The sequence below is a fragment of the Chiloscyllium punctatum genome, chromosome 38 (assembly GCF_047496795.1).
Source record: "Chiloscyllium punctatum isolate Juve2018m chromosome 38, sChiPun1.3, whole genome shotgun sequence".
NCBI lineage: Eukaryota > Metazoa > Chordata > Chondrichthyes > Orectolobiformes > Hemiscylliidae > Chiloscyllium > Chiloscyllium punctatum.
This window is the reverse complement of record NC_092776.1, coordinates 1,740,998-1,761,590: the sequence shown is the minus strand read 5'-3', so window position 1 is coordinate 1,761,590 and position 20,593 is coordinate 1,740,998. Positions and strand designations below refer to the sequence as shown.

General features: G+C 43.8%; 1 protein-coding gene across 3 annotated transcripts in view; it reads left to right on the top strand.

The window, feature by feature from the left end:
• The window catches only part of rbm20 (RNA binding motif protein 20), a 246,384-nt gene that overhangs the window by 203,452 nt on the left and 22,339 nt on the right, over positions 1-20,593 (top strand). For 2 of the 3 annotated variants that reach the window (XM_072557041.1, XM_072557043.1), the window contains exons 8-13: positions 805-884; positions 3,568-4,216; positions 6,875-6,976; positions 10,337-10,958; positions 15,831-15,956; positions 17,363-17,484. In XM_072557041.1, coding sequence (XP_072413142.1) covers positions 805-884; positions 3,568-4,216; positions 6,875-6,976; positions 10,337-10,958; positions 15,831-15,956; positions 17,363-17,484 — 1,701 coding nt within the window. The remainder of the gene's footprint in view (positions 1-804; positions 885-3,567; positions 4,217-6,874; positions 6,977-10,336; positions 10,959-15,830; positions 15,957-17,362; positions 17,485-20,593) is intronic. The other variant, XM_072557042.1, reaches the window with a different exon arrangement.

The following is a 20,593-nucleotide window of genomic DNA, read 5'->3' as shown; positions in this document are numbered from 1 at the left end:
GTTTGTGAGGCCTTGAGGATTTTAAAAAAAAGTTTGAACAATAGAAGCAGCCTGAATGGGTGGGGTCAACCTTCCACAGAACCAGGATTTTTAGTTTTAGCTTTCAGCAGTTGCTGGGGTCTTGAAGCTCGGTGTGGAAAGTCTTATTCCTCTCTCTGTTACAGCTTAAAGCTGGGGTTGTCTTCCTGCTGCTAGAATTGCATGTGAGACAATCGATTTTACCGAATTTACTTTTGCCAAAAGTATGTTTATGAGATGTTACTATATTGGAACAGTAAATTAGTAGTAGTTAGCATTTTTTTTGTTAAGCATTTAGATAGAGTTACCATTGAGCCAATTCTTTACTTTTTCTTTTGACCGTATTTTAACTGTAGTGTAAAAATAATGTGTGTTTTACTTAAGGTCAATTAGTTTGACCAATCAAATTGGACCTGGAAAACAACACCTTTTACTTACCTTTAAAATAAGAACAGGTGAGGGTCTAGGCATCAGGGTATTGGAGCTCATATCCTGAAGAACGTGAAATTGGGGCTCTGGGTTCCTCGTCTAGTGACATTCCCACAATGCCACAATGATTCCTGTATTAATATATCATCATCACCAGCTGTTCCCTCACTCTGTTTAGTTCCAGGCATCACTGAGATTTGGTTGAATGCCCTCAGTGTGAATATGTCTCAGTCTTTGAGGATATCATCGGACAAACTGAAAGAGAAAATAATTATCATTTACTGAGGGAATGTGAGGGTAAAAATAAAGTCTGATCGATTAGTAATATTTGAATTTGTTTCCTTAAACTCTCCTCAGAAACCAGGAAAAGACGTTGACTCAATCATCAATGATATTAATTCTCAGAAGGAGAGGGAAATGCACAAAGAGTGGAACAGGTAATGGGGATGTATTTATTTATACTTTTAATCAGTTAATTATTCTCCATGTTCAACTCTCAAGCAGATCCCTCTGCCTTTATATACCGGGCAGTAGCAGGTCGGTGAGAGTCAGGGCCTTGTTTATCCACTGGGCAGTAGCAGGCCGGTGAGAGTCAGGGCCTTGTTTATTTACCGGGCAGTAGCAGGCCGGTGAGAGTCAGGGCCTTGTTTATTTACCGGGCAGTAGCAGGCCGGTGAGAGTCAGGGCCTTTTTTATATACCGGGCAGTAGCAGGCTGGTGAGAGTCAGAGCCTAGTTTATATACTGTGCAGTAGCAGGCCGATGAGAGTCAGGGCCTTGTTTATATACTGGGCAGTAGCAGGCCGGTAAGAGTCAGGGCCTTGTTTATTTACCGGGCAGTAGCAGGCCGGTGAGAGTCAGGGCCTTGTTTATATACCGGGCAGTAGCAGGCTGGTGAGAGTCAGGGCCTTGTTTATACTCTGGGCAGTAGCAGGCCGGTGAGAGTCAGGGCCTTGTTTATACACTGGGCAGTAGCAGGCCGGTGAGAGTCAGGGCCTTGTTTATATACCGGGCAGTAGCAGGCTGGTGAGAGTCAGGGCCTTGTTTATACACTGGGCAGTAGCAGGCTGGTGAGAGTCAGGGCCTTGTTTATATACTGGGCAGTAGCAGGCCGGTGAGAGTCAGGTCCTAGTTTATATACTGGGCAGTAGCAGGCCGGTGAGAGTCAGGGCCTTGTTTATATACTGGGCAGTAGCAGGCTGGTGAGAGTCAGGGCCTTGTTTATATACTGGGCAGTAGCAGGCCGGTGAGAGTCAGGGCCTTGTTTATATACCGGGCAGTAGCAGGTCGGTGAGAGTCAGGGCCTTGTTTATACACTGGGCAGTAGCAGGCTGGTGAGAGTCAGGGCCTTGTTTATATACTGGGCAGTAGCAGGCCGGTGAGAGTCAGGTCCTAGTTTATATACCGGGCAGTAGCAGGCTGGTGAGAGTCAGGGCCTTGTTTATATACTGGGCAGTAGCAGGCCGGTGAGAGTCAGGTCCTAGTTTATATACTGGGCAGTAGCAGGCCGGTGAGAGTCAGGGCCTTGTTTATATACTGGGCAGTAGCAGGCTGGTGAGAGTCAGGGCCTTGTTTATATACTGGGCAGTAGCAGGCCGGTGAGAGTCAGGGCCTTGTTTATATACCGGGCAGTAGCAGGTCGGTGAGAGTCAGGGCCTTGTTTATATACCGGGCAGTAGCAGGCTGGTGAGAGTCAGGGCCTTGTTTATATACTGGGCAGTAGCAGGCCGGTAAGAGACAGGGCCTTGTTTATTTACCGGGCAGTAGCAGGCTGGTGAGAGTCAGCACCTTGTTTATACACTGGGCAGTAGCAGACCGGTAAGAGTCAGGGCCTTGTTTATTTACCGGGCAGTAGCAGGCCGGTGAGAGTCAGCGCCTTGTTTATACACTGGGCAGTAGCAGGCCGGTGAGAGTCAGCGCCTTGTTTATACACTGGGCAGTAGCAGGCCGGTGAGAGTCAGCGCCTTGTTTATACACTGGGCAGTAGCAGGCCGGTGAGAGTCAGCGCCTTGTTTATACACTGGGCAGTAGCAGGCCGGTGAGAGTCAGGGCCTTGTTTTAAAAATAACCATTGAAAAGGTGGACGGACGGGCGGTGCCACTTTCCCGGGGACGTCCTGTGCCCATTCAGAGCACTCCCACAATGTTAACCATTGCCCACTTTGTTTCTCCTCCCCCCCCCCCCACCCCAGCTTCTGTCAGCTCTCCCCACGCAACCTCAGTCTGAAACCATGCCCCAATGTGACCACCCTGTCCCATCAGCACACCGGGGCCTTCCTAGAGATCCAGCCAAAGAGATAGAATCCCTTCGGTGTGGAAAGAGGAGGCCATTCTGACCATTGAATCACACCAATTCTCCAACGAGCATTCCACCCAGAGTCCCATATTTCCCATGGTCATACCGTCTAAACTGCACACCTTGGGACTGTGGGAGGAAACCCATGCAGACGCAGGGAGAACATGCAAACTCCATACAGACAGTTGCCCAAGGTTGGAATCAAGCCCAGGTCCCTGTGCTGTGGGGCTGCAGCACTAACCACTGTGCCAATGTGTCACCTGTGGGAGGGAGAGATCTCTGTGGGACCATATGATCACTATGGGACTGTGTGATCTCTGTGGGATCAAGTGATCACTGTGGGATGGTGTGAATGGTCTGTCTGTTTATAACTGACATTCCTCTTGGTGGGAATTTGCTGGGGAAGGTTTATTGAATATTGTGGTCTCTCCTTTATAACATCCAGCTCAGGGTCTGGTCTACCCTGTCTCCCTCTACACATGGCACCCGCAGCACTCTGAACTGCTTTGATCTGTCAGCCGATATTCAATCCAGGGTGAACAGTGGGTTACTGCCACACAATCTAATCCCTATGACTGAAGCTGCTATAATGAACCATTCTTATTTCTCTCTGAATGAAGATATTGAGTCAGTGCCAACTCGGGCTGGCTCCTGGGCAGTTTCATTGATGCAGAGATCATGACGGACTGGATTGAGAAATGATCACATTAATTCCATGAAGCTCTGTCTGCTCTAACCCTTCAATGATGTGCTATCCATTCCAAGCTGAATGTGTGTTTGAGATCCTGAAAAGTGTACCTCTGACTTTTTCTCATCTTTCCCCCAGTTACAGATTGGAAAGGCCCCGTTCCCGTAGCCCCCTCACTCGGTGTCTCAGTCCCAGGGGGGGATCCCACAGCCCGAGTCTGACATCGTGTCCTTCCTCCCAGCGTTCATCGGTGAGCCCCCGGGGGGAGCGCAACAACACAACTGACAGGAAAGGATCACAGGATTACCTCCCTCATAAAAGAAGAGAGGAGGAAAAAGCTGAATCTACTGCAAAGATTCATTGTGACCTGCATCGAGAGGGATCTGACAGGTGGGCCTATGACAGAAAACAATATTTAAAACCAACTGGGCGATCTAGCCCAAAGTCGTTGAATGACAGAGGAGATGGATACCAAGGACATAAAGATAAATATGCCAAATCCAGCTTCCAAAACCCAAATCCTTCTCAGTCCAAGTACAGAGTCCGAAATGAAGAGGATTTTAGAAAAGAACAAAAGCTAAAATCAGGAAGAAGCCAGCGGCCGAAAGGGAAAGATGGTGAGCTGCATCTGAAAGCAGGTCTGAGAGTAACTCCAGGCACTCGCAATCAGAGCAATGACAAGGGGGAACATGACAGTCAGGTCTCACCAACACACACTGACACAATCCACCTCACCCTCAAGGAAGCTGAACAGGGGGAGCAAAAGGATGCAACATCCGACAGTGAGGTGAGTTGAGACTCTGATCCAACGCGAATGATCACATCTATCAGTGGGACCCAGCAATGGGCAAGTGTAACCTTCAATTTCAAGCAGGCTGGTGTTTTCAAAGATGGAGCATTGTACTTAATCAAGGTCTATCACAAAGCTGAGCTCTCAGCTGGTGCTCTACAGCCAATGAAGTACTTTACCATCTTTCCACCCAGTGCTCCATCAGTAATGGGCTAGACATCCCTTGATCCAGAGGTCAGACCAGACAGATCTGATTGATTGTACATGTGTCGCATTAACTAGGTGCATCGAGTGGACAGTTATAGAGTGTTAGACTCTGGACTGAGCCTTCAGCTTCTCTGATCCACAATGAAGTGGGTGATAAAGGGCAGAGTTCAGACACCTTGTGAGAAAGGTCATTGTGAAACTTGTATTTACATAGTTTAACACAATGAAATGTCTCAAAGGCTTCAATGTAGCATTATCAAAGCAGAGCACTTCATTAGTTCAGATTGGTCAACAACACAGGTTTTAAACAGTATTTTATTGAGGAAGGTGAGGGAGAAAACTGAGGAGGGCCAAGGAGAGAATTCTGGTGTTTGGGGCCAGGGCAACTAAAGCCACTTATCAGAGATGCACAAGGGAACAGAGTTAGAGAGGTGCACATACCTTGGACACTGTGGATCAGAATTTACAAAGTTAAAGGAGGGTGAAGCCAATGCTTGATCTGAAGATAAGAATAAGAATTTGATAATTCGGATGTGATTGATGAAAGTTGTTGATGGTTTCTCCGTTTGGGCAAGGAACTATTGAGATACCTCTCATGATCTAATACACTTCTATCAGATCCCCCCTCAGTCTCCTACTCTCTAAAGAAAATATGTCCTAGCTTGTCCAACCTCTCCCTATAACTCAGACCATTAAGTTCTGGCAACATCCTTGTAAATTTCTTCTGCACTCTTTCCATTTTAATAACATCCTATAGCAAGCTGACCAAAACTGAACACAATACTTCAAGTGTGGTCTCACCAATGTCCTTTTCAACTGCAACATAATTTCCCAACTTCTATCCCCAATGCCCTGACTGATGAAGACCAGTGTGCCAAAAGCCTTCTTCATTGTCCTGTCGACCAGTGACTCCACTTTCAGAGAACTGTGAACCTGAACTCCAATGTCCCTCTGTTCCACTACACTCCTTAAGGCCCTACCATTCACCATGAAACTCCTACCTTGATTTGACTTTCCAAAATGCAAGACCTCACACTTATCTCTAATAAACTTTGTTTGCCATTTCCCGGCCCACTTCCCCAGCTGATCAAGGTCCTGCTGCAATTTCTGATAACCTTCCTCACTGTCCATGATACCGCCTATTTTAGTGTCATCAGCAAATTTACTAATCATGCCTTGTCCATTTTCATCCAAATCATTGATATAGATAACAAACAGAAATGGGCCCAGCACAGATCCAAGGGACCCCACTAGTCACAGGCCTCCAGTACAACAAGTGTTCTTCCACTGTTACACTCTGCTCCCTACTATCAAGTCACTTTTGTATCCAATTTGCCAGATTCCCCCCTGGATTCCATGCAATCTAACCTTCCAGAACAGTCTACCATGTGCAACCTTATCAAAGGCCTTACTGAAATCCATATAGACTACATCTACCACCCTGCCCTCATTAACCTTCCTGATCACTTCATTAAAGAACTCTTAACAAATTTGTGAGACATGATCTCCCACTCACAAAGCCATGCTGACTACTCCTAATCTAATCCTGTCTTTCTAAATCAATGTATATCTTATCCCTCAGAATCTTCTCAAGTAATTTGCCCACCACAGATGTGAAGCTTACTGGGCTATAGTTCCCAGGTTTTTCTTTGCAGCCCTTCTTGAATAAGGACACAGCATTTACTAGCCTCCAATCTTCTGGGACCTCACCCATGGCTAACGATGATGCAACAAAATCAGCCATAGTTAAATGCAAAGAGCTGTATTGCAGTAAGAATTGCAGTATATAAAACACTAGCCCTCCACTTTAATTGGGGTCACCTTACACCTTTACGAGTTTGGAGGTGAGATTACATCAGGAGTGTGGTTTTTAAGATTTTAAATCTCCTCCAACTCAAACCCATCTAAGTTGGTCATTAAATTTTCAGCTGATCTGGGGCCTGACCAACATCCCAAAGACACTTAGAGAAACATTATTTTAAACCTCACTCATACATTGAAGGGGTTTTAAAATTGACAATTTCAAATGCACGCTATATTTATAGTGTTCATGTTTCTTGCAAGTTTTACAAAAATGTCAGATTGTTATACAAAAAATGTTTTTGCAAATTACCTGTTGGCCGATCTAGGGGAGACAACACAGGAAAGGGAAATATTTTTTCTGTTGAGTACACTGTATCCATACACATCACACACTCCTTTATTAAACAATGTGTGTTAGATACAAAATCAAAACTTGTCTTTCTCTTCCTCAGTAATGGGCCTTAGATCCCACTTGAGGATTGTGTTCTTTCCCATTTTCCCAACATTCGCCTGGTAGTAGGCCCTACAGCCTGGGAGTGCAACAGAAACATTGGCTTGGGCAGCTCCCCAGTAGCTACCAGACACAAAGGGCACATACTCCATTCTTGCTCAGTTACTTGAAAGTCAGTCTCATTCTGATGGCAGGTGAATGAAGAAGATGGTCAAGGTTCTCTGAAACAATCTCCATCATCACACAGCAGCAAAGAATCACCAGATCGAGAACTTGAAAGAAACATGAAGGAGCAGGTAGGTCCCAATGATCACTCTCTTGGTTAGTCATGTTTGGTTAAGAAAAAGAAGGAAGCATATGTCAGGTCCTGAAAGGATAGATCGAGTGAATCCTTAGAAGAGTATAAAGGAAGTAGGAGTATACTTAAGAGGGAAATCAGGAGGGCAAAACGGGGACATGAGATAGCTTTGGCAAATAGAATTAAGGCGAATCCAAACGGGTTTTACAAATATATTAAGGACAAAAGGGTAACTAGGGAGAGAATAGGGCCCCTCAAAGATCAGCAAGGCGGCCTTTGTGTGGAGCTACAGAAAATGGGGGAGATACTAAATGAATATTTTGCATCAGTATTTACTGTGGAAAAGGATATGGAAGATATAGACTGTAGGGAAATAGATAGTGACATCTTGCAAAATGTCCAGATTACAGAGGAGGACGTGCTGGATGTCTTGAAACAGTTAAAGGTGGATAAATCCCAAGGACCTGATCAGGTGTACCCGAGAACTCTGTGGGAAGCTAGAGAAGTGATTACTTGGTCTCTTGCTGAGATATTTGTATCATCGATAGTCATAGGTGAAGTGCTGGAAGACTGGAGGTTGGCAAACATGGTGCCACTGTTTAAGAAGGGCGGTAAAGATAAGCCAGGGAACTATAGACCGGTGAGCCTGACCTCTGTGGTGGGCAAGTTTTTGGAACGAATCCTGAGGGGCAGGATGTACATGTATTTGGAAAGGCAAGGACTGATTCGGGATAGTCAACATTGCTTTGTGCGTGGGAAATCATGTCTCACAAACTTGATTGAGTTTTTTGAAGAAGTAACAAAGAAGATTGATGAGGGCAGAGCAGTAGATGTGATCTATATGGACTTCAGTAAGGTGTTCGACAAGGTTCCCAATGGGAGACTGGTTAGTAAGGTTAGATCTCATGGAATACAGGGAGAACTAGCCATTTGGATACAGAACTGGCTCAAAGGTAGAAGACAGAGGGTGGTGGTGGAGGGTTGTTTTTCAGACTGGAGGCCTGTGACCAGTGGAGTGCCACAAGGATCAGTGCTGGGTCCTCTACTTTTTGTCATTTACATAAATGATTTGGATGCGAGCATAAGAGGTATAGTTAGTAAGTTTGCAGATGACACCAAAATTGGAGGTGTAGTGGACAGCGAAGAGGGTTACCTCAGATTACAACAGGATCTTGACCAGATGGGCCAATGGTCTGAGAAGTGGCAGATGGAGTTTAATTCAGATAATTGTGAGTGCTGCATTTTGGGAAAGCAAATCTTAGCAGGACTTATACATTTAATGGTAAGGTCCTAGGGAGTGTTGCTGAACAAAGAGACCTTGGAGTGCAGGTTCATAGTTCCTTAAAAGTGGATTCGCAGGTAGATAGGTTAGTGAAGGTGGCGTTTGGTATGCTTTCCTTTATTGGTCAGAATATTGAGTACAGGAGTTGGGAGATCATGTTGCGGCTTTACAAGACATTGGTTAGGCCACTGTTGGAATATTGTATGCAATTCTGGTCTCCTTCCTATCGGAAAGATGTTGTGAAACTTGAAAGGGTTCAGAAAAGATTTACAAGGATGTTGCCAGGGTTTTAGGATCTGAGCTACAGGGAGAGGCTGAACAGGCTGGGTCTGTTTTCCCTGGAGCGTCGGAGGCTGAGAGGTGACCTTATAGAGGTTTACAAAATTATGAGGGGCATGGATAGGATAAATAGGCAAAGTCTTTTCCCTGGGGTCAGGGAGTCCAGAACTAGAGGGCGTAGGTTTAGGGTGAGAGGGGAAAGAAAGAAAAGGGACCTAAGGGGCAAAGTTTTCAAGCAGAGGGTGGTACATGTATAGAATGAGCTGCCAGAGGAAATGGTGGAGGCTTGTACAATTGCAACATTTAAGAGGCATTTGGATGGGTTTATGAATAGGAAGGGTTTGGAGGGATATGGGCCGGGAGCTGGCAGGTGGGACTAGATTGGGTTGGGATATCTGGTCGGCCTGGACGGTTGGACTGAAGGGTCTGTTTCCATGCTGTACATCTCTATGACTCTATGACTCTAAGTGGGAGGATGAGACAGTACATGAAGAGTAGGCCGCAGGCTGTGGCACTGTGCTGGGGGTCTACATGAAATAACTCCACAGAAACCAGTATCTCTTTATTTACACATGACCAGTCTGTGACTATAGTACTGCCTCATACAGAGTCAGATATCAGAGTTTCAATATTTCAAACACTTCCCTTTTTATCGGTCAGCCAGAGTTCCCTGATTGGACCAGATTAACAGCCCAAATCACAGAACTTGTTTATAGAGTCATAAAATCATGGAGCTGCACAGCACAGAAACAGATGTTCAGTCCAACTTGTCCAGACTGACCAGATATTCTCCATTAATCTTGTCCCATTTGCCAGCACTCAGTCCATACTCCTCCAATCCCTTCCTATTCATATACCGATCCAGATGCTTTTTAAATGTTGTAATTGTACCAGCCTTCACCACTTCCTCTGGCAGCTCAGACCATTCTATGTTTGAGATCATTCCCTTGAATCCCCATATTACAGCTACCTTGAGTTCATTCAAGGAGCCCTGCCCAGGTGTCAGGTTGTTTCAGCCTGAGAGGTTGGTGAGGTCCACACAGGCTGACATTGAGCATCCTGACCATGGAGTCCATAAAAAATACTTCAGGAAATATCCGACCACACGTGGTTCCCTTCATTCAGTGAAAACCATGTGAACCAGGAAAGATATAGAAGGTTTGGCATCAAATCTCCTGTGCCACACCCCTGTTATCAGTTACCACATTTAAATATTGAATATTACACATTCAACGAGAAAGGATTAGAAACAAATGGAACTCTTTAAATAAAACAAAGGACCGTGGATGCTGGAGATCTGAAACAAACAAGAACAGAAAGTGCTGGCGAAATCCAGCAGATCCCTCAGTGTAAAGAGAGACACAAAGAGCATGTTTAAATTCACAGAATCACCACCTTCAAAGAAGAAATCTGAGGGAGGTGAATCTTTGGAACTCATTGCTATAGCACACTGAGTAGGCCAAATCATTGTGTGTGTTTAAGACAGTGTTAGAGAGGTTCTTGATTGATAAAGGAATCAAGGGTTACAGGGAAAAGGGAGGGGAAGGGGGTTGAGAAATAAATCAGCCATGATGAATGAGAGAGTAGACTCGATGGACTAAATGGCCTAATTCTGCTCCAATAACTTCTGGTCAGTTAGTGGCAGAAGAGTCCAATGCTTCACTGGGCACTGGGTAATGTTAGAATCAGGAACTCCCTGTGCAGGGAATCACTGTTGGTCAATAATGGATTAGTATTCCTTCGCCTGACTTTGACATTGACATTGAGACATTTGTTCAAATTTACTCTCTTGTCCAGAGCGGATCTTGGGAAAGTGGAAGTGAAGCTGAAGCAGATGCTTGGTATTCCGGCAACATGGAAGAGTTTGTAACAGTGGATGAGGTGGGAGAAGAAGAGGATCGTATGATGGAGGTATCTGAGACCACGGAGGACATTTGTAACATAGAGCCAGGTAATGAAGACCCAGTAACAACTGAGACAACCCCTTACTGTGACCATCACAGTGACGATCATTGCAGGACGTCACTCGAGGAGCTGCGTGTAATGAGCCCAACTCTGTCTCCAGGCAACCACCAGATGAAAGTGGAATCTACAAGTCATCTTCAAATTATATCTAGTCCAACGAATGAAACTGAACAGAATCTGAGATCTCAGTTTACCCAACCAGAAAGCCCTGTGAATTGTAGAAACTGTGAAACAGACCAAGGATTGAGTGACAGTGCGTCGAAGGGTTGTTTGAGCCCAGAGACCCCGTGCACAGCTGACCCATCTGATGAAGCTGATGAAAAGCTCCAGGAAGAATGCTTTTCTGAGAAAGTGCTGAAAACCCAGGGAGCTGACCAATCAGTGTCCGGTTTCAGGAGAAGTAGTGTGGAAACAGATGAACTCAAGAAAGAGACTTCAGAAGTATTTAATAAAGGTACATGACGTTTCTCTCTCTCTCTCTCTCTCTGTTTCTTGTTTGTCTATTATAGTGTTCCACTTTAAGAGATCACACATTTTGAAATCAAGACAAGTTCTTTCTATGTTCATGTAGCCATAATTTCTAAAATGTATACTATTCAATACTTAAGTGTGGTAACTGATAATGGGAATATGGCACAGCGAGTTTGGTGTCAAATTATCAAGCTTTTGGTGAATCTCCAAATCGCAGTCTGTGAGGACAAAAATCTGAAACCAGGACTCAGAGACTCAGTGAAGGCACATACCACTGGCCTCAAAGAAAGCTGCAGACTGGAGTTTAGAAAAATGAGAGTTGAGGAATATAAGATGCTAAAGGGAATTGTCAGAGTAGATGTAGAGAAGATGTTTTCTCATGTGGGGCATTCTAGAATGAGAGGTCATAGGTTTAGGATCAGGGATCACAAGTTTGTAACAGAAATGAGGAGAAATTCCTTCTCTCATATGAATCTGTGGAATTCATAGAACATAGAACATAGAAGAATACAGCGCAGTACAGGCCCTTCGGCCCTCGATGTTGCGCCGATCAAAGCCCACCTAACCTACACTAACCCACTATCCTCCATATACCTATCCAATGCCCGCTTAAATGACCATAAAGAGGGAGAGTCCACTACTGCTACTGGCAGGGCATTCCATGAACTTATGACTCGCTGAGTGAAGAACCTACCCCTAACATCTGTCCTATACCTACCACCCCTTAATTTAAAGCTATGCCCCCTTGTAATAGCTGACTCCATACATGGAAAAAGGTTCTCACTGTCAACCCTATCTAACCCCCTAATCATCTTGTACACCTCTATCAAGTCACCCCTAAACCTTCTTTTCTCCAATGAAAACAGCCCCAAGTGCCTCAGCCTTTCCTCATAGGATCTTCCTACCATACCAGGCAACATCCTGGTAAACTTCCTCTGCACCCGTTCCAGTGCCTCCACATCCTTCCTATAGTATGGCGACCAAAACTGCACACAATATTCCAGATGCGGCCGCACCAGAGTCTTATACAACTGCAGCATGACCTCAGGACTCCGGAACTCAATTCCTCTACCAATAAAAGCCAGTACGCCATATGCCTTCTTCACAGCACTATTTACCTGGGTGGCAACTTTCAGAGATCTGTGTACATGGACACCAAGATCCCTCTGCTCATCCACACTACCAAGTATCCGACCATTAGCCCAGTACCCCATCTTTTTGTTACTCTTACCAAAGTGAATCATCTCACACTTACCCACATTGAACTCCATTTGCCACCTTTCTGCCCAGCTCTGCAGCTTATCTATATCCCGCTGTAACCTGCCACATCCTTCCTCACTGTCAACAACTCCACCGACTTTCGTATCATCCGCAAACTTGCTCACCCAACCTTCTAGCCCCTCCTCCAGGTCATTTATAAAAATGACAAACAGCAATGGTCCCAAAACAGTTCCTTGCGGAACACCGCTAGTGACGGCACTCCAAGATGAACCTTTGCCATCAACTACTACCCTCTGTCTTCTTCCAGCCAGCCAATTCCTAATCCAATGCCATATCTCTGTATTTTCTGCAGTAGCCTACCATGGGGGACCTTATCAAACGCCTTACTAAAATCCATATATACCACATCTACCGCTTTCCCCTCATCTACCTCCTTAGTCACCTTCTCAAAGAATTCAATAAGGTTTGTGAGGCACGACCTGCCCTTCACAAAACCATGCTGACTATCCTTGATCACATTATTCTTATCCAGATGTGCATAAATCCTATCCCTTACAATTCTCTCTCAGACTTTGCCCACAACAGAAGTGAGACTCACTGGCCTATAGTTACTAAGATTATCCCTACTCCCCTTCTTGAACAAGGGAACCACGTTTGCTAGCCTCCAGTCCTCTAGCACTACTCCTGTAGACAAAGAGGACACAAAAATCAAGGCCAATGGCTCTGCAATCTCCTCCCTTGCTTCCCAGAGAATCCTAGGATAAATGCCATCAGGCCCAGGGGACTTATCTATTTTCACCCTTGCCAGAATTTCCAACACCTCTTCTCTACATATCTCAAAGCCATCCATTCTACTTATTCGTGCCTCAGTATTCATATCGACAACAATGTCCTGTTCCTGAGTGAATACTGACGAAAAGTATTCATTCAGTGCCTCCCCAATCTCTTCAGCCTCCACACGCAACTTCCCATTACTATCCTTGATTGGACCTATTCCTACCCTAGTCATTCTTTTATTCCTAACATACCTATAGAAAGCCTTAGGGTTTTCCCTAATCCTACCAACTAAGGACCTTTCATGTCCCCTCCTTGCTGCTCTTAGCTCTCTCTTCAGGTCCTTCCTGGCTACCTTATAACTCTCAATCGCCCCTATTGAACCTTCACACCTCATCTTTACAAAGGCCGCTCTCTTCCATTTAACAAGGGATTCCAATTCCTTATTAAACCATGGCTCCCTCACACGACCCTTTCCTCCCTGCCTGATAGGTATGTACTTATCAAGGACACTCAATAGTTGCTCCTTGAACAAGTTCCACATATCAATTACGCTCTTGCCTTGGAATCTACTTTTCCAATCCACACATCCTAAGTCATTCCTCACCGCATCATAATTTCCCTGCCCCCAGCTATAACTCTTGCCCTGTAGTACACACTTATCCCTCTCCATCACTAGAGTAAAAATCACCGAATTGTGGTCACTGTCCCCAAAGTGCTCACCTACCTCTAGTTCTAACACCTGGCCTGGTTCGTTACCTAGAACCAAATCCAGTATAGCCTCACCTCTTGTTGGCTTATCTACATATTGTGTCAGGAAACTCTCCTGCACACATTGGACAAACACTGACCCATCTAACGAACTTGAGCTATAGCTTTCCCAATCAATATCAGGAAAGTTAAAGACCCCATAACAACAACCCTATTACTGTCACTCTTCTCCTGAATCATCTTCGCAATCCTTTCTTCAACGATTCTAGGACTATTAGGAGGCCTGTAAAAGACTCCTAATAGGGTGACCTCACCTCTCCTATTCCTAACCTCAACCCAAACTACCTCAGATGGCAAATCTTCGTCCATCTTCCTTTCCACCGCTGTAATACTATCTTTGACAAGCAAAGCCACACCCCCCCTCTTTTACCCCCACCTCTGACCCTACTAAAACATTTAAACCCTGGAACCTGCAACAGCCAATCCTGTCCCTGATCTAGCCATGTCTCCGTAATAGCCACAACATCGAAGTCCCAGGTACCAACCCACGCTGCAAGTTCAATTCACTATCTCAGACTGCAGTGACTGCTGGGACTTTGAGTAAATTTAAGGAAGAGATAGACAGATTTTTAATTAGTAATGGGTTCACGTGTTATAGGGATTGGTCAGGAAAGTGGAATTGAGGCCGAGTTGAGATCAGCCATGATAGTATTGGATGGTGGAATAGGCTTGAGGGGCTGAATGGCTTCCTCCTGCTCCTAGTGTTTATGTTCTTATTCTTATCAGACCTGACGAATTCTCCATGTTACTGGGTAAATTCTCCACATTATTGGGTAAATTCTCCACCTTATTGGGTAAATTCTTCATATTATTGGGTAAACTCTCCACCTTATTGGGTAACTTCTTCACATTATTAGGTAAATTCTCCACATTACTGGGTAAATTCTCCACATTACTGGGTAAATTCTCCACGTTACTGGATAAATTCTTCACATTATTTGGTAAATTCTCCACCTTATTGGGTAAATTCTTCATATTATTGGGTAAACTCTCCACCTTATTGGGTAACTTCTTCACATTATTAGGTAAATTCTCCACATTACTGGGTAAATTCTCCACCTTATTGGATAAATTCTCCACGTTACTGGATAAATTCTTCACATTATTTGGTAAATTCTCCACATTATTGGGTAAGTTCTCCACCTTACTGAGTAAATTCTCCATGTTACTGAGTAAATTCTCCACCTTATGGGGTAATTTCTCCACCTTACTGAGTAAATTCTCCACCTTATGGGGTAATTTCTCCACCTTACTGGGTAAATTCTCCATGTTACTGAGTAAATTCTCCACCTTATGGGGTAATTTCTCCACCTTACTGGGTAAATTCTCCATGTTACTGAGTAAATTCTCCACCTTATGGGGTAATTTCTCCACCTTACGGGGTAAATTCTCCATGTTACTGAGTAAATTCTCCACCTTATGGGGTAATTTCTCCACCTTATGGGGTAAATTCTCCATGTTACTGAGTAAATTCTCCACCTTATGGGGTAATTTCTCCACCTTACTGGGTAAATTCTCCATGTTACTGAGTAAATTCTCCATGTTACTGGGTAATTTCTCCACCTTACTGAGTAAATTCTCCATGTTACTGGGTAAATTCTCCATGTTACTGGGTAAATTCTCCACCTTACTGGGTAAATTCTCCATGTTACTGGGTAAATCCTCCCCATTATTGGGTAAATGCTGGTGATGTAGCTGAACTGGAACAGCCAGGCTAAAGAATGGCTAGTTCTGGAAACACACTGGCCAGGTCCATAGTTATTCTACATTCATGAATCGTGGATACTTTAACTAAGTGAGATGTAACATTCACACGTGACATTCCATTAATCAAATATGACAGTGCAATGACATGTCCAGGATAATTAGACCATCATAACATGTAAAAGATTTGATGAGAATTATTTACAAATAATTCCCAACAGAGCTTGTTGACTACAATAATTTTGTCATTCAAATGGTTGTTAATTGAAAACATGTCTTTTGTAATTTGATTACAGTTAATTTCAAAAATATTGCTGCCATTTTCCACCAATCTAATGATCTGATGAATCTAGTATTGACTATCCTGATTCTTACTTTTTATCAGATTCAGAAAACTCCAGCCAGTCCCTCACAGAGTCAGCTAGCAGCCATCAACACTTAACGAATCTACAGCAACCTCCATTACCATGGGAAAACGCCAATGTCTTCTGCAATCTTAGTATCCCGTTAGGTAAGGACCAGCACTGCACGCTCAAAATATTTTGTTCCATGGCAGATAGTTTTCTGACTAACTGATCACTTCAACAATTATCTTTTGTTGAATGTAACTGTCAGTATTAGTTTCAGGAAAGTGCACAGATACATATCTTATTGATCTCATCATCCAAGTACAGTATTGAAAGGGGGTGGGGTCTGTAATGAAGGCAATGTTTTGGAGATAGGGGGAAATGAAATTCATGAATCCAAGTTTTCCCAGGGGTGTACTGGTCATCATTGTAATGTGTGGGTGGGTTCAGTGAGGAGCTGACCAAGGTCTTGACCATGACCTGCTCACTACGTCAGCAACATCCTCTTTTTCTGACAACATCTAAAATGATGGTATTCCTTTTCCTGAAAAAAATCTGTTCCAGCTCATTGTGTCTGAACTTGTGATTTCAGAAGAAATAGTGATGTGTAGCCAGGTGAGGGATCTTGCAGATTTGTGTGTCAGAGTAGATTAGTGATTAATATTCTGGATCAGCATCTAGTTTAACATTTTCGCATTCCTTTGGACCCTATGAATGTGTTCAACAATTTATTGTTAATTTGCATGGAGTTACTTGGAATATAGACCATAATATTACAAAATGTAGCAGCAGACGTAGGCCATTCAGCCAATTTAATCTGTTTCTCCATTCATTGAGATCATAGCTAAACTGATCTGGAGGTGCCCGTGTTACCTGGGGGTGGACAAAGTGAGAAATCACATGACACCAGGTTAAAGTCCAACAGGTTTATTTGGAAGCACTAGCTTTTGGAGTGCTGCTCCTTCATAAGGTGGTTGTGGTGTAAAAGATCATAAGACACAGAATTTATAGCAAAAGATTACAGTGTGATGTAACAGAAATCATATATTGAAGAAGACCTGGATTGTCTGTTAAGTTTCTCGTCTTTTAGAATGACCAGGTTGGTTTCAGTTCTTTCACGTGTAATCCATTCATCCGTTACTAAACTGATAATCCTCAACTCCCCTTTCCTACCTTTTCCCCGTAAGCCTTGATTCCCGTCCTGATTAAAAACCTGTCAATGTGAAGCACAGAGACAGAATGCTCAGGCTAAAGACTCTGTGCTCACAGCAATTTCATTACATTAACAAACATGACTCATATTCTCAGTAATTGGTTGGGTCCATTCATTGAGGGACCTCTCAGTAAAGTTCAGCCTAAGATATTTTTTATATTAACATGAAAAATGAACACGAGTGGGAATGAATGAAGAGAAAAGCCTTCAATTTGTAGAATTTTAAGGAGCAATGAGTTGCAGTGCTGATATACTTGTGCTTGCGTATTCTCTAATTCGGAAAGGTTCAATACCTCCCTGTCAATCCACAGTCCTTTTCACAAAGATGTTCTGTAACTAGGGACTCTCATTTTTCAGGGGTTGAGTTTGTGGAAGCTCGAACAGGATTTTACTGCAAGCTCTGTGGCCTCTTTTACATCACTGAAGAAGCAGCAAAGAGCAGTCATTGCCGGAGTACTGTACATTATAAGAATCTGCAGGTAAGTGAGAACAGATTAACCAGGTCTGATTTGTTTATGGGATATGGCCTCATCCCTCATTATACTGCAAAGGTGATGGTGAGCCCAAGTTGCTCTGGACCTCCTGTGGGTGATGTCAGTCAGGATTTCAGGATTTTGACCATTAATGGTGAAGCACAATTGTATACAGTACATCTCTTGTCATGACAGTACATGGCTTGGGGGGGGAATGCAAAATAATGATTCTTTCATCAATATTGCTGCTTTTATTCCAATTGGCGGTGAAGATAATGGTGCTGAGGTACTGTTGAAGTAACCTTGGGGAGTTACTGCAGTTCACCTTTGGACACCTCAGCACTCCATAGAAAAGTGGCATTTACAAAGAACAAATCCTACCAGAATGTTGAGGGGCTGAATGGCCTTATTTTCACTTTTCTATCCAACAAAGCATCAATTGTTCATCAATTGATCTCACTCTGCTAAAGGTGGAGACGGGCAGAAGCTGAGGCCATAATGGCTGCCAAGACCCATTGTTGTCTTTGACAATTATACCTCCAGCTGGTGACAGAACCTGACCACCGCCAGTAAAGGCTAGCCTCTGCAAGGGAGCCACAGGTAAACCTCCTGAGACTTCACCAACAGGTTTCATTCAGATAATGACAGGAGAATGAATGGTCTCTGAGCTACATTGCTTGGAATACAGATTCCCCATCGGAGCAGAATCCGAAACACTATCAAGGCAGCACCCACAACCAACTAAGGCAGGGGCAGAGGGAGGGACAAGGACAGAGTACAGGGACAGGGATGGGCAGTGGGAGGGCTGTTGGGAGGGGATGAGCTGATCAGGAAGGAGGTCAATTGAGAGGAGGTGAGAAGATGTTCAGGATGTATGGAAGAAAGCAGGAGAAAAAGAAATAATGATTGAGAGAGAGAAGGATATTGCTGAGGAGAGGGATGGGGGTCAATCAGGAGAGAATAATTGATAAGGAGGGGTCGAGGCAGGAGCAGAGATCTTCATTACCACCATCGAGCACATATGTTCAAAACCAATGTTGTCAGTATGATGTGGAGATGCCGGTGTACAAAGTTAAAAATCACACAACACCAGGTTATAGTCCAACCTGTTGTGATTTTTAACAATGTGGTCAGTGGCCTCCAGGGTGCGTGTAGCAATTGCTGGTGAGACTGCACATAAACCATCACTTCCTCAACACAGCTGGCCTAGCCCTGGCTACATCCAAAGCAGATCTTTAGAAAGAAATGTTAAACAAAACAGAAATTGCTGGAAAAGTTCACCAGATCTGGCAGCATATGTGAAGAGAAATCTAAATTAACATTTTGGTCCAGTGACCCTTTCTTAGAACCTCAGGTTTTGAAGGCAATGTTAATCTGGTGCTTATATTTACAGAAGGCTGAATTGCTGTTTTGGACATGTGTGAAAGGTCCCACACCTTTTGGCTTTAAATTTGGAATTAATATTGTAATTTCCTTGCTGGCTTTGAATGTACAAATGCCTGGACACTTTCACAAGCAACTCTGCAATTGTCACAGCATCAAGCAGGCCAAAGCATCAGCCACTGTTCCCGTCAATCAGTATGGCTATTCACCAATACGAAGGGTCACTCATTGGAGTATCCAAATGCTTTATGATCACCATCAATTATAATCCCCACATGGGTGATGAAGATCTGTAGGAGGCTTTGTTCATTGCTTGATACATGGCTCATAATTTCTTTTAAAAAAACACTATTCTCCAGTAGAGAGCAAGGGGGAGTTAGAGATTAACATTTATAAAGTATCACTCACAACTCGCAGAAAGTTATTAACTCATGACATGGAATGAACTGATCTGAAGCATAGTTCACCAAGCACAGGACCATTTTATCCACAAGATTTTACACGTAACAGTGAGTTGTCTGAGTAGTAAACCTGGTTTTGGATGTTGGGAGAATTGCTTGCTCTTCACCCAACATTTCCTTGGGGTCTTTGATAGGAACCTGAATTGACAAAATAAGTTGAAAGGGACTTACTTTTAGCATCTCTCATGAACAATGACAGCTCTGAAAACGGGCCAGTTTTTCATTATTGTATTGAATTGGCATCTGAGCTTATGGCCAGATCTCCTGGGATAGGACTGAAACTCGCATACAGTGTACGCCAAGTCAAAATAAAGAGTTAGGGACTATACTGAGCCGAGACCTGTCATGCAGAAAGAATGACCTCAACAGTTAGGCAGTAATGAGGCTCTCTAGGTTGCTCTGTGCAGAGTGTTAACAGGATATACTGCAAAGAGAACCACACAAGAGACACATTTCAGGAAAATGATCGACCCCAAGTCTTTGTACTAAAAGAGGAAGTGGTTGATGATGAAAAACCTGGTTGTACCAACTCCTGATGATGAAGTTCCTTCCTTAAATCCATCAAAACAAATCACTGCTCGCTGCATCATTCCTGTTCAAATAGAAACAATAACTGCAACGTGGAGTGTGAGGTTTTTCTGTATTTACTGCATAAGAGAGTGAAAATGTACAACATTTTAATGGCAATATTTTACCTGTGCTGAACCTTTGTGGTACATGAGCTTGTGCAGGATCTGACTCTGCTGTATCTTGGACAAAGCCAGGGAATGGGAAACGGGGAATTGGGAATGGGGAATAGAGAATGGGGAACAAGCTTCTCTTCCAGATGTGGGGGATATTGGTTTCTTCGGTCAGTTGTCCAGAGGTGACTGTGATTGGGAGACTGCTACTGACTTGAGAGCATTTGTCTGTACAGTGGAACCCTCACACACTCCTTATAAAGATTGAATCTCATTCACCACTTGCCAGTGCAACATGAGGCATTGAGTCCTCATTCAGAGTCCCCAGGAATCTGTCTCCAAGTGGATTGGAACTAACCACTTGCATCATCAGATGTGAACTGAAGGACCTTGCCATTCTGAGTAGGATAATTCTCTTGCTGGTGCCACTGATTGAGTGGATGGAACTCAAATGGAAATCTTTTCTCTCAGCAACAGTCAGATATTCTTCAGTCAACTCCATCCTACCTCACATATCAGATGTTTGACAAAATCTGAACGTTTCTCCTGCAGTGTCCTGATGTTAACATTCTCATCCTTTTTGTCAAATCC